Below are 15,481 nucleotides of genomic sequence, written 5' to 3'. Positions count from 1 at the left end.
CCTAGTCAAGCACCCTTGCAACTTTGAAAAGAAAAAAAAAAAACCCATCTTTAAAAATGGAGAAAACCACCATCGCAAACAATGGCTCACCACATTTGTACTCGATGCCATATTCTCTTCAACCTTTCATCATCTTCACCACCAACCCATTTACCTTCTTGAAAAGTCATTTTCCAATTGCCAGTCATACCCACCATTCTCCATTACACATTTGTATCTGATAATAATTGTGAACAATAGCCAATTTGATTAAGCAAATCACTAAAGAAAGGGAAGGGGTGGAAGGAGATGAATTAGGTGTTACATTTTTTATTTTTTTTTCAAAAAAAAAAAAACCAATTAATAAAAAAAAATAATAAAAGATATTAAGTAAGACAACAATTAAGTAAAAGATAAAGAGAAAATATATGCAAACTCATTTATAGTGGTTCAAAAATCCACCTATGTCCACTCTTTGTAACCTCCTAAGCAAGTGAGAGTTCCACCATTAAAGGCCTTCAACTTAAGCCTTCAAGCTTTATATTTAGATTCATGGGCTCCAATGGGCACTCACAATCCCTTCAAGTACTCCACCTATTTGAAGTCTCTTCACTCAAAATGAGTAAATAAGGAAAGTTCTAATGCTTTCTGTTAGGACATTGAGTCTTATTTATATGTTGACAATTTTGTTATGTTTTATGTTTGACCATAAAAGTCTTTTTAGATAGTGACTTGCTCTCCATTAAAGATCAATGGTTGTTGTTCATCCAACTAAGAAGTCACAGGTACATTTAAAAAGGTTTGGCTTGTGGCATATAAGGCTTATTTAAGGTATAAAGGTTCAATATCATTTTTGGACTTAAAATGATTTAAATTGATTTTTCAAAAGAAGCAGGGGCTGCTCAAGTGGAAAGGACCACTCAAGCAGTCAGCTTGCTGAAGTGGTCTAAGTCTGTTCAAGCAGTCATGACAGCCCTGCCGAGTTTAGACACAGAATTTGGATGAATTTCACTGGAACTCTAGTTTAAAAACTTAAGATACTAAAACTCTTTGGGCTATAAAATACCTCCTGAATAACCCTTTAAGGGTTAGGGATCGAAAATTGAAGAGATCTTAGAGATTAGAAACCACTCATTCTTAAAAAGAGGGACTCCTTGAGAGAAAGCTTAAATTGTTATATCATTCATGATTTCTCATTCAAGGATTTAAATCTTTAAATCATGGTTTGAAGACCTTAATCCCTTTGGAGTGGCAAAATGATCTACTAGGAAGTAATAGGAAGCTGCTACATCGTAAATATGGATCAAGTTGTAGGTGTTGAAGAGTAAGTCTTTAGGGTAAAGTAGCCAAGTAAATTTGTTTAACTTGATTTCAAATAGTGGATTTAGATTGGTAAGTCTTAGATCTTGTGGTTTTTTTTCTCCATATTTTATGGGGGTTTTTCACGTAAAAATCTTATGTCTCATTGTCTATATCTTTTATATTTGATATTATGTTTGTAGGGTTTTCATAAAAGGTGAATATCTATATATTCCTGCTTAGATTTTATTTGATTAAGTTTGATTGATTTGTTGGGATTGCTATCAAGGTTGTTAGGGTTGTTATCTTGGTGGTTATGGTTGTTATCCTTATAACTAATTATTATTATCTCTAACATCTCTCAGGATATCCTTTGGATATTAATAATTAATTTATTTTATCCCAAATAATTTTTAGATATCAATTAGCCATAAAAATCAAGTTTTACCATTCTAAATTTGTGTTGAACTCCGTTTTTAATATCCAAGAGAACCTTGAAAATTTCTTAAAGGTAAAAAAAAAAATGATATAATATATAAATCTTTATTTAAATTTTTAAATCACCCATTCATTCCACCTTTGGATATTTGATATTGGACTTTTAGTTGTTATTCAAGTGATATTAAAGCAATACCCATTTTTCAATTGGTATGAAAGCAAAATGAAAAATCGATTCTTTATCATATCGATTAAAAATCCAATTTTTATTGATTAGATTGTTTAAAAATCAAATTTTTATTAATCACATAGGATAAAAATCAAAATTTTATTGATCCTGTAAGTCTAATATGGAACAATAAAAAAATGGCGCTCCTTTGAATAGTCCACCCTATTTTGATGGGAATAATTACTCTTAATGGAAAACATGAATGATGTTTTTCCTTAAAACGTAAGGTGAAAGGGTGTGGAACTTATTTGAATATGGTTGGGGACCACCATTAATCCTTGATTCTCAAGGAAGATCAACAGGTGAACTTAAACCCAAAAAAGAATGAGACAAAGCCGATAATAAATGTAGTGAAGCCAATGCTAGGGCTTTATTTAATATTTTTAATGAAGTTTGTCCATATAGGTTTTTAATGAAGCATGGGATATTCTTCAAGTCACTCATGAAGATACGTACTCTGTAAAGATTTCTAAATTACAAATGCTTGCTAATAGGTTTGAAAATATTAGGATGCATGAAAATCAAACTTGTTCTTCCTTTTATTTTAAATTAAGTGATATTGTAAATTCTTTGTTTAACCTTAGAGAACTTATTTCTAATTCTAAGATAGGAAAATATTGAGATTTCTTCTAGAGAAATTTAAACTGAAAGTAACTACCATAGAGGAGAGCAAGGAAATTGATTCCATAAGAGTTGATGAACTTGTAGGCTCCATTCAAACATATGACATTGACTCTACCTAGTTCCTAAAATCCTAAAGACTCTACTTTAAGGCTTTTGATGATGTGAAAAAATATATTAAAATGAAATATGATATAACTAAGGGTGAATTGGCCCATATGGCCAAAAAGATTAAAAAGGTCATGAAATTCAATAGAATGTTCTATAAGTACCAAGAATCTAGAAAAGGAAAAAGACCTAATGAACAATCATCCAATAAGAAAAGAAAAGATTCATTCAAAGGTAAGAAAGTTGAATGCTTTAATAGTGGAAGTTTAGGACATTATGCTTAAGATTATCCTAGCCCCAAAGATGCCAAAAAGTCTATGCAAGCAACATGGAGCAATACTGATTCTAAAGAGAGTGCTTCCATAGCTTCTGAAGATGCAAGGTATGATCTCAATGACTTGTTAGCTTTTACTGCTTTTATGGAACTAGTGCATGATGGTGATGATGATGATGAGTTTACTAATGAACATAGGGCTAAATTCTTGAGTAATCTTGTTGTTGAGCATGAAAGACAAATTAAGAGTGATATGAAAAATATGATATCCTTGATGTTCATAAAAACATAATTGATGTGCTTAATGTTGAAAAGACTAATTTGCTTGAGAAATTTAGGTTCCTTGAATCTGAACACCATTCTCTCCTTGAGGGGAATAATCTTCTCATTTAAAAGATAAAAAATAACAAGCCTTTTTCATCTATGAATAAATTTTTTTACTTCGAAACTAAAATGCTTAATGAAATTCTTGATAAATGCAAAACCTATGGTGATAAAAGAGCGTTGGGGCACATTAATAAAGATGAAACTCCTTTTAGTGGAGATATTGTGTTTGTCAAAGGTAAGGATGATACCCCTAACTAAGTAGAATCTCATAAAAAGACATCACTATGCACACACTAAAAGAAAACTGAATTCTCTTAGTTTAGATGCTACACTAGGTTTTTAGAAAGGTTTGAAACTCAAATAAATAGACTGATGAATAACTTTAATTCCGTTGAAAAATAATATCTTGAATAGTGGAAAGGTAATAAAACCAAACAAAAGCCTAGAAGTCAATCTAGTTTCTCTAAGTCACCACCTAGGACTAAGCGAGTTTGGTTGAGAAAGGATAGGCCAAAATGTCAAGTTATGTTTAATGCTCTTAAAGCTAAATCTTCTAGTAAGTGGTACTTGGATATTGGGTGCTCTCGGCACATGACATGCGACAAATTCTCTTTTACTTCTCTTGAAAATTATGATGGTAGGGTTGTTACTTTTGGAGATGGAAGCCTAGCTCAAGTAAAGGGCAAGGGCTAATAGTGATCCCTGGTTGTCCTAAACTAAATGGAATTATAGATGTTGAAAGACTGAAGGCAAACCTCTCAAGCATTAGTCAAATGTGCGACAAAAACCATAAAGTGAATTTTCACCAAGACTTGTGTGGGGTAGTTAATAAAAAAAGGAAAGGTAGTCATCATAGGGCATAAGACAGTTGATAATTGTTATGACATAAATCCTAACTCTAGAGCACCTATTTTGTGTAGTAAGGCTAAGCTTGATTCTATAGAGCTCTGGCATAGAAGACTAGGTCAAATAAACTGTAGGGATCTTGTGCACTTAGTGAATATTGAAAAAGTTAAAGGTATCCTTAGACTTAGTGGTGAACCCAAACCCATTTATGATGAGTGCATGAAAGGAAAACAAACTAAGAGTTGACACAAAAAGGTTAAGGAGATAAGGACCACTAGACCTTTTAAATCTTCTTCACATGGATCTTATGGGTCGAATGCGAATTAAAAGTAGAGGTGGCAAGATATATGTCCTTGTAGTAGTAGATGATTTTTCAAGATACTTTGTGATTTTTTTAAAGGAGAAATCAAAGGCCATAGAACATTTGAAGTCTTTATTTAATAGAATACAAGTGGAAATAGGTCATCCAATTGCAAGAATTAGGAGTGATAAGGGGAGAGAGTTTGACAATGTTAAAATTGACTTTTTTATTTTTATTCTAAAGGAATTAAACATGAATATTCAACCCCTAGAACTCCTTATTTGAATGAAGTAGTTGAAACAAAGAATAGAATGCTACAAGAAATGACAAGGGTGAAGATTCACATCCATAATACCCTTGAAAAAATATGGGTATTGCTCTCAATACCCCTTAAATAACCAAAAGTCAAATAGGAAACACCTAGAGGGGGGAGGGGGAGAGGAGGATGAATGAGTGATTTAAAAAATTAAATCAATATTTGTAAATTATAATCACTTTTACTTATCCTAAGATATTATAGGGACAACTTGCATATTCAAAAAGGATTTCACCCTAATAAAAAACTTATTTTTATTGTTAATATCCAAAGATCAACAATATATGTTGAAGAATATTAGGGATAATAATAACCACAACCAACCTAAAAAGCTCAACAACCAATTAACAAATCAATCCAATATATTCAATATCTTCAACTAGAATATATGTAGAAATAAATATAAACTTTTTAGAATAGCCTTGGAAGATATTAGGTTAAAACAGATTAACCTATTTTAGGCAATTTAAACGTAATATCAAATATAAAGAGATATACAATGAGACATAAGATTTTTATGTGGAAAACCCCTACTAACCATGTAGATAAAAAAAAAAAACATGAGGCCAAGACCTATTAATCAAAATCCACTATTTGAAATCAAGTCAGACAAATTTACTTGACCGTTTTACCCTAAAGACTTACTCCCCAATACCTATAACTTGATTCATGTCCGCAATGTAGCAAATACTTATTGCTCCCTAGTAAATCCTTTGGTTCCTCCTAAGGGATTATGATCTTCAACTAACAATTCAAAAAATCATATCCTTGAATGATAGAACAAGAATGGTGTGACAATAAGGCTTTTTTTACCAAAGAGTACCTCTAAAGAATGAAAGGTCTCTAACAATTAGATCTCTACGATCTTTAATCTCTTAGCCTGAATCTCTAACCCTTAGAGGGTTACAAAGGAGGAATTTATAGGTAAAAACCATAAGGATTTCGGTATTTCAAGTTTCCAAATTAGAATTGGATTGAAATTCATTCAAAATACTTTTCTAAACTTGAAAAGACTGTTATGATTGCTTGAGAAAACTTATACCGCTTGAGCGCTCTAACTGCTTGAATGGGATTAATCACTTTAGTGATCCTACTTTTTAAAAAACCTTTTAAGCTCAAAAATGATACCTATCCTTTTATACCTCAAATGAGCCTTTATATGCCACAATTCAGACTTTTTTAGACATACCTGTGATTTCCCAATTGAATGAATAACAACCCTTAATATTCAATAGAGAGCATCTCACTATCTAAAAAGACTTCTATGGCCAAACATAAATTGGAATAAAATTGCTAATGTATATGTCCTAACAATCTCCCATTTTTGAAATTCTGTGACGAAACATTGTTACATAGACCCACCCATACTCTCATAATGGAGTTTACATAACACACATTAACACTCAAAAGTAAACTAAAGGAATACTTTGCAACGCTTTGTAGTACTTGTCTTCCAACCTTATAACTTGCACACATACAAAAAACTATACTAAAAACAAAACAATATGCAGTATAATATATGATCAAGAAAGCAAAATAGGATACTTGAAGATTTTTCTTGATGCATTGTGTAAGCATGAAAAAAAAAAGAACAAATTCCTATAATGACACCAAGGTACAAAGCAAAGCTCAAGAGGAATTTGAATGTGTAAAAATCAACCAAACATAATAAAAACTAGATAAGACCCAATAATTTAACAGTAAAGTGCAAGAGACATTCACCAACCAAACATAAGCAATAAAGGCCCTAAGAAAAAACTTATATGCTTGAGATTAGTTCTAGAAAGATAGTTGGTTCTAATAGTAGTAATTTGCAACATTCACGTTAGGAATCTCTCTTAAACTTTAAAGTCATGTTTCCTAAAGATGATTTGGTTTACTTCAATGCCTCTTGTTTAGTTTCCTCTAATATTTCAACTAATTCCCTTTAATTAATAAATAAAAGAATTCAAAGAATTCAAAAACTACCTCTAAATCAAGGAGTTTCTATTTTTCACCATTTTTTTTACTCCTTTTTTTTAGGTGAATCAAATATTCAATGTTTTCTTTTTATATTAATTTAAGTGAGTTAAATCCTTATTTTTGTCATAAAAAATGACAAAGCAATAGAAATACAAACACAAGAAGTACATAAAAGAAAAATACAAAGATGAACAACATATATATATATATATATATATATATATATATATAGAGAGAGAGAGAGATAAATAAAAGCTAATCTTAATAGAGAAAACACCCAAGAGGGGGGGGGGGTGAATTGAGTTTTAAAATATCTTTTTCAAACACCATAAATTCAAGGAAAAAAAAAAGCACAAATATAAAGAGATAGGGTTAGAGGAAGCAAACTCATAATTTATAGTGGTTTGACAGTCCTTGTCTACATCCACTCTTCTCAAGTTCCTAACTGAGTGAGGGTTCCACTAAACTTGAAGCTTCAACCAAGCTTCCAACACCTTTACACTTGGATTCCTGTTCAATGGGCTCTTATAAAATCTTTTCAAGTCTTTACACACTTGAAGCTTCTAACACTCAAATAACAAGTTCAAATCTCTCAACTTAGCTCAATAATGGCTTAAATACAACTCAAATTTAGGATGAATCACAATAGTACACTAAAGAATATTCATATGAAGATTTAATGCACCAAGAAAATAATGAGAGCTTTTAATGTAAGAACAAGTAGGTAAACAAATAAATGCTTCTCTTACTCATAAATGAAGTGGAACTTTCAATTTATAGGTTTCTAGCCTCCGGAGCCAAAATGGAAAAAGGATAGCCATGATTGGTTGAGTTGGGGTTGATCAGTTCATTAGTCGTTGGACATTAAATGCATGACAGGTGACCGTTAGGCCTCGACTAATCCTTGATCGGACATCGACCAAGAAGACATATCCCTCAATTGGGAAAGAAAAGCTACTAGAAGAGATAGAAGGTTTTTTGCATCTCTTGATCAAACCTCAATTGGGAAGGGTTAATCGATCAATCGGTACTCCTAACTAGTTGAGTCAGTTCACCATTTTTGGCCTGACTCACCTATATTTTTTTTGGTCTTTTTGCTTTTAACACTTAGGCAAGATCTTTAGGTAAATTAATATGTCAATTTTGAAACAATTTGTTTAAGGTTCATTTGATAAAACTCGGGTTTTGATGGAAATGTAACTTTAATGCATAAATCGAGTTTTCAAAGATACATGGAAATATATGAAAATCCTAAGTGCACCCATGCATTCGTCTTACACATGTTTCCTATGATTAAAAAGTCTTCCAATTGTCTTGATCTTGCATCCATTAGTCCTTATATGAATTTCCAAATTAACACCTGAAATTCTTTATAATTCAAACCAATTAGCAACTTAACCATGGTTTGTTATCATCAAAATGCAGTTAAAAGAACCCTTGGGCTAACATATATATATATATATAATGTAATTCTAGATACATAAGATAATCAAAGAATAAATTTCTAGATCAATAAATATATAAAAAGAAAAACTCAATAACTAAACATCAGGAGGAGGTGGAGAAGGAAAAGAGCTTGAACTACTCTGAGTATGGATCCATGAGATGATGTAAGTTAACTAACCCTGGATCACATAGAGCTAAACATCCTATAAGTCCAACCTCTAAAGCACTATAGATATGAGATCCATTTCTTAAGAAGTTAGGAGTGCGGAAGACGATGAGCCATGAAGGGCTCTAGATAATCTAACACATCCTCGACTAGAGTGAGTCCTCAATGCAACATCAAGAATGGTTGCATCCAACTCTAGAGCTTGAATCTCATCCTCCTCGGCAAATGCCTCCTAAGCAACCTATTGGTCTAGTGCAACATCTTGGGAGCCATCTAGAACTAGAGGAGCCATGGGACTATACACGTGACTATAGTGTTTGGCCTAAGAGCTCTCATCCAACAAAGCATGAACAACCTATACCCTTTGTGCAGTAGCAATCATAAAACCAATATCCTCCAATAATCTAGAGATAAGGAGTCTGAAAATGAGTACACCACGACGAAAATAAGAAGTCTCAATAAATGGTGATGGTATCGATGATCACCTGACCAATGTCGAATTATTGTCCAAATAGAATGGCATGGATGAGACAAGTAGTCAAGCAATGAATTTTGGTACAATAGGAAGAAGAGTAAAAAGAATATGTCAAGAAAGTAGCAAAAATCCAAACTAGCTTGGAGAAACCAACTAGAGAAATCGAAATGAGAATCGAAAAAAGCTCTTCAAGAGTGAGAGACTGAACCTCTAGAAGAAAAGAAGGAAGACACATCAAGTCTAGACATGTTGAATACACACCTAACTGACAATGAGATAATCTAGAATGGCTAACCAAATATGGTCACTCAAAAGGAGTGAATAGGAGAAGTGGTATGCATGTTTGTATAGAACATGTGAACCAAAAGATGATAATATGAACCATGTAAGGTAAATAAGGACTTCCACCCTCTCACTTTGAGAATGGTAGGAAAATGACTATCCTGAAAGGCACAAAGATCAATAAAATGCTCGACCTCAATGCGACAGCTCTAAAAGCAAGCATAGAAATGATCATGTGTCTCATGAGAAAGGAAACACTCTATAAGGAGATCAAAAGGGTCAAAATGGCCTTAAAGAGCAATGCCCTAAATTAGCTCAAGTAACCTAGGAGGAGTCACCTCTCGTTAACGTTTGTGACTAGACATAACTAGAGAAATACCAAAAAAACACAAAAAATAAGAAATATATTGAAAAATCTAATCCGCTATAAATGTCTTAAACAATGCAAAGAACAATACTATGAAGTCGAAGATACAAAAAATGAAGAAAAATGTTTCATAGCGCTTGAGAAAATAGAAAAATGTTTGAAATGAAAAATGACACACTAGATGAGTTTTTATACTTAGATGTACCATTGGATTAGATTAGTGCTCAAGTAGGATGCTCGATGGATGTGCCACTAGATGTAACTAAGAGTGCTTGAATAGTAAAGACGTTGGATGTGGCTTGAGTGCTTGAGTGTTAAGGACGTTAAATGTAGCACTCGAGCGGCTAAAGCCAAAATATACATATATATAGCAAGTGATAGAATACTCAACTAACATATAGACAAGGATTGACACCAATTGAAACAAATTTTAATAATAAAGAGTAGATAATTAAGCTCATAAACTTTTAACATTAGCTCAATCAGTAATAGATGAAGTATGTTACTTTAGATAGTATATGCCAATTCATCAAGAATGAAATTTCAAGATCAAAGGTCAGATTTAATCATAATCTCCTATTCAAAAACCCAATGCATAACCATCAATGTATAAAAGAGTCAACATAGAAACATAAGTATTGATTTTCAAGGAAATACGACTTATTGTTTAGTTCAATATTTTGAAATTAATTACTTCAAAGAGATCTAATCACAACTTTGGTCAAATTAAAGAACACATCTAGTCAATTTGAACTAAGGTTGTCAGATTTTTGTTTTGGCCTCGTTGATCTACATACAGTACAACTTGACTCCCTTTTAATATGATATCATATTTCTATTCTTTTCCTTTTGTTTTTCTATTTAAAAGTGGAGGCATTGTACATCATGGTCAATTGATTTTTCTTTTTCTTTTCATTCATGGTTGTCTTTTTTATCCATTTTGGGGTGGTTTCCAAATGTTGCAAGTGAGCAATATACATTTAGGAGCATGAATCTTGGACAAGAGTATAAGAGTTATGCTTAACCAAGGATTTAATATTTTTTACAAACTCACCTTGAGAAACAAAAAAATGATTATAGTTAGACAAGGTATGTGGATAATACAATTTGAGCATGACAACGAATCCTTTCAAAGCAATCAAAGTCTACTTTATGAGTTCAACTTAAAAGGTCTTCCCCTTGATCAAGTATAACATGTAACCAATATTGAATTTTTCACATACAAAGACATTTAATTATCAGGAATCAAATGCATCAATAGTGATTAACAATTATCTATGATTCTATCCACATCAAATCTTATAGATATAGTATATTTTTCTAAATCACAAACTAGAAACATTATGAATCATGCTCATAGCTGTGAAAGGCGCGCCTAGGCTCGGGGTGTGATTACTACTCAAAAAGTGTTATTTCATAGCTTGTAATTAACTCTTTTAAACACTTTTGAGTAGTAGTTATTGTCTTTTAACCCAATTAACATATTAAGGACCTTTGCAAGCACTTCTAATCAATTTGTGTTAAGTTTTGGTGTTTTGATAGCTTTTTGATCACCAAAGCAATAGGAGATTGAGGAGAGTTATTTGGAATCCATGGCAAAGCAATGAAAAGCTCAGAAACATGAAGAACCAAAGCTTTGAAGTCCTTTGCCATAAGCAAATTCGAAATGCAAGGAGGGAAAGTAAAGAGAAATCTGCCATGAAGCATTTTTTATGATAGTCATGTCAGCCACTTTTGGAGCACTTCCTGGAGTCCAATTTCACTACAAGGAAAAAGATATATGGTGACATTTATAACGAGTCACCATAAACATAGGGTGTCACTACAACATAGCGTCACCTTCTCCACTGACACCATAGAGGGTACCAATTGGTGACGTATTTGAAAGTGACACCAAAGTAGATAAATGGTGACCCTTTCGGAAGTGACACCATATATTTCTAATGATGATAGGGTGTCGCATTAAATGCATCATCTTTGAGTTATGATGTCATATTAAATGCATCACCTTTGAGTAATGGTGTCAAGTCATTGTAAATTATTGTGGAAGATATGATTGCTTTTAGTTATAGATTTTTGTAATGCTTATGAATTAATAAGTAAGATTAACTTGTCTATATTTTGTCCATAAATATAACAATCATATTATATTTAACTCATTTTTCTGTAATGTTTCTGGAATAACTCATATACAGATCATCTAATAATATTTGTATATCAAATGTTCACGAGAAGATAGTACATCCAACATATCAAACCCATCAAAACTAAAAAAAGAAGAGTGAATACATACCAAAACATGATTTAGAAATGTTAAAGATCCCAAGATTCATGTATACCTCCATTTCATAAGCATAAAACCGGCTAACTATAAAATGACATAAAAGTCCCATCTAAAAATCTAAATTTCTCAGTACTAATTAAAGTAACATTTATGTCCTACAACGTATGACATAAGAGTTGCATTTAAAAACCCAAAATCTTGTTGCCTTCTTCTTTCTTTTTATTCTCCATTCCACCATCCCAAAAGTGTATACCTGCATTTCATAGTTTAATGAGTTTTATAGATTTTTATTAAAGAAAATAAACATGGATCGATGTTATCATAAATGAAAAAATCTAAGAACTATTTTTTTTATTTTCTTTTTTTCAAATAGAAACATTATTCAAATAACCTATGGAAAAATTCATGTAATAGCTAAAGGACTCACCATGCATGGTGATCATGATGCATCAACATGATTCATGATTAGTTGTAGCACAAAAGTAGCCCATTCTCCTCTAATTTCATCGAATTCTACTTGAGAATATGTTTTTTTTATCACCAAACTGAAATCAAATAAGCAAATAAGATTAAAATGCATAACATTTGGAAGCCTAAAACTATGTACAATTCATTAAATTTGTAATACCTTTGAAGCAATGATTGTAGGATAAAAAATTATCTCTTTTATGAATCTCATAACAAAGTAGCCACATTCAAACCCTCCTTCTTGTCTTGGACACTAATCGATCAATTATAAAATAACATTATAATCATACATATAAATGGTGCAAATGCATAAGCTAATGTGTAAAGAAAATTTTTTGGATGTCACCTGCACTAGTTGCCAAGATGGCTCCCTTTTAGATGTTTTCTTTGCAGATATTCGAAGAGCCCTATATAAATAAGTTCAATGGGTACATTTGTAAAATAGGTAAATGTTATATGTTTTAACATATATATAAATAATAATAAAAATGTGTTTGAGATGAATTTATTTATTTATTTTAAAAAAAAATAATACTATGAAAAATAATAGGAAGAACTTACATGTTTACGATATCCTTTAAGTCCTCACATGGTTTGTGATGCAAAGGGTTAAGATAGTGGACTATCATTTTCCTTGGCTCAATCACTACCAAGACCCAATGAAAGCTAAAACATTAAAAACAAAAGTATCATCTAATTAGAAATATAAATTAATCATAAAACCTCAAATTAAAGTATAATATTTGTCACTTACTCGGGGTTGTAAGGTATGAAAACATATTTAGCATCTTGGCACTCCATTAAGCGTTTTGGCAACAATTGTGCTCTTTTCTCTGTTTGAGGAGAAAATAATCTTCAGAAAACAAGTGAAAATAATATAAAATAACTAAAAAATGTTCTTTGAAAACACTACTATGTTTTCTATTCTTAAGAACAAAAAATATGAAATAATTTTTTATCGTTGAAAGTATTTTCTATGTTTTTTGTTTTGAAAAACAGAAAACTGCTCTAAAAATAATTCTCAAACAAACCATAAGTTTTTTTCTAATTCATTGCCACCAAAATAGATAAGCTTGGATTGGATTGCTTTGGCTTATTTAGATTGGGGATATTCTTTCATGGTAAAAGTTTATGCCTCATTTTTTTCCATTTCTACTATGTAGCAATTAATATCTTTTTTTTCTCTCTTATGCAAGATTGACCAAACTGGATTTTGTTGCCAAAACAAGTGACCATCATGGCTTTGTGTGTTTATAAATACATATCTAGTCTGATCAATTTCCAAATACATTCATTTAATTCTGAAGTTCTGGAGATGTCTCAATTCATAGATTATTCACTGTCATTTGGCTCTAAGTGGAATCGCTCAGGAGACATTCTTTTTGAAAGAGCCATTTTGATTTTTCCAGAGGAAACCCCAAACAGGTGGTACAAGATTGTCACTCAAATCCCAAGAAAATCTCCCATGGATATGCTTGAACACTACATAAAACTCATACAAGATATCGATGTGATCGACTTCGGTAGTATGGATCACTACATTCCAGACCGGTGGGATTTAGAGGAGGAAGATCAAGAGGAAGAAGAAGGTAGTACTAGCTCAAAAGTCGAGAAGAAGAAAGGGACTCCATGGATTGAAGAAGAGCACGTACTGTTTCTTGAAGGATTAGTTAAATATGGAAAAGGTGACTGGAAAAGCATCTCTAGAAACTTTGTGATCACCAGGACGCCATCCCAGGTTGCAAGCCATGCTCAGAAGTACTTTGCAAGACAAAGGCCTGGGAATATGGGCAAGAAAAGGAAGAGAACCAGCATTCATGATATCACGACTGATGATCTTCCTCCACTAGGTGGTGTAACTCCATAGCCACTTTTTCATGCATTGCAGTATCATTACATGGTTGTAATGGTTGCATCCTATATGAATTAGACATTTTGTCATCTCATAAATTTCTACAAATGATCAGTATTTCAATTTAATTTAATTTACTTTGCTTTGTGTGGAGGTCATACTCATACCTTCTTCCATGAAAATTGATTCTGAGAAAATTTGAAGAAGTTGTCCATTATAAGGAATGTTGTATTTTTCACCAAACTAAGGCAAGAAAATGAAATTATGTTAATTAAGAAAAGTAATATATAGTAAAGAATTTTGTACTGGTGACCAACTTTACAATATTACAATATACCAAGGCACGTACATGTTATCTCTCATCTCCTTATACATAGATCATTGTGTCTCAGGAGGCACGTACCAAGGCATCCATTGATTCACAATTGTTCTCATCTCCCACACAATAGGGGCCAAGTTAACTGAACTATCCTCCACTAGGAATATCATGTATGGTAGAATATTGATTTAGTGGAGCTTGAGTACTTTGATTTTGGGGGGGCTATTTGCTGCCATGGGTGGTCAGTATTTGTCCATGACGGAGACTATCTATCCTCAAGTGGTGAGATGCTTCTACGCCGACATGTAGTATGAATTTGGGTGGGCTATTGAGACTACTATGAAGCGGTTATGTGACCCCACAAAAGTAAAACATTATGAAATACCTAATATTCGAAGCTCATGAAAAACATCCCCAACCCATATTTATAAAATGGCTTGCTAGTTTACAATAATAGAAAACTGATTGACGTGCCTATTCAATCTGTAAAAGGACATAAAGAAGTAGCGAGAATGGCAAGCCCCTGTTATCCTACACGGTTTTAGAGTTACTTTCTTGTCTAAAATTGATTATACCACAAATTTCAAATTTTAGTAATTTTTTGACAACGGATTTGATGTGGGGACCACAAGATAAAATGTTCTACCAAATGAATTTATTTTTCTCATTACTAAATACTAACATTAAATTTTCTTCCATTTTCTTAGTCTCCAAGCATCACCAAAACTAATTGATAATGCCTACTTACAATCAAATTATATTATTTTCTTCCTCCTCAATTGAACAACTTATGTCACTTCTAAAGTCTTAGGTGGATAGAAAAATGGAAAAGGTTTTTATTTCTTTAACTTATGTTAGAAAGAAAATTAGAGGGAGAAAAAGAAAATATTCCATTTTAGCTCAGGATCAATATGGGAATTATGTTGTACAGGTTTGCTATATTTCTTGCAAGCTTTTTCTTCAATTCCTCATGTTTCTTTACACATGGGGTTCTGATGTTGGTTGGAGAAATGACTTGGTTTCATTGGCATTGTTTACCAAGACAAGAGCTTTCTTGAGATGAGTGAGATTCCATTGTCAATTTTGTTTACAATCATCTAGTCATAACCATTGATAATCCCC

At 32.3% G+C, this 15,481-nt stretch overlaps 1 protein-coding gene across 1 annotated transcript; it reads left to right on the top strand.

Moving 5' to 3' along the window:
- Positions 1-13,503: 13,503 nt before the first annotated feature.
- On the top strand, positions 13,504-14,055 carry LOC100240851 (transcription factor DIVARICATA). The gene has a single exon (XM_002265673.2). The coding sequence runs from the start codon at positions 13,504-13,506 to the stop codon at positions 14,053-14,055; it is 552 nt and encodes a 183-aa protein (XP_002265709.2).
- The last annotated feature ends 1,426 nt before the right edge of the window (positions 14,056-15,481 follow it).

The sequence above is a fragment of the Vitis vinifera genome, chromosome 18 (genome assembly GCF_030704535.1).
Source record: "Vitis vinifera cultivar Pinot Noir 40024 chromosome 18, ASM3070453v1".
Lineage (NCBI taxonomy): Eukaryota > Viridiplantae > Streptophyta > Magnoliopsida > Vitales > Vitaceae > Vitis > Vitis vinifera.
The sequence above is the reverse complement of the archived record's forward strand: the minus strand, read 5'-3'. Positions and strand labels throughout refer to the sequence as shown.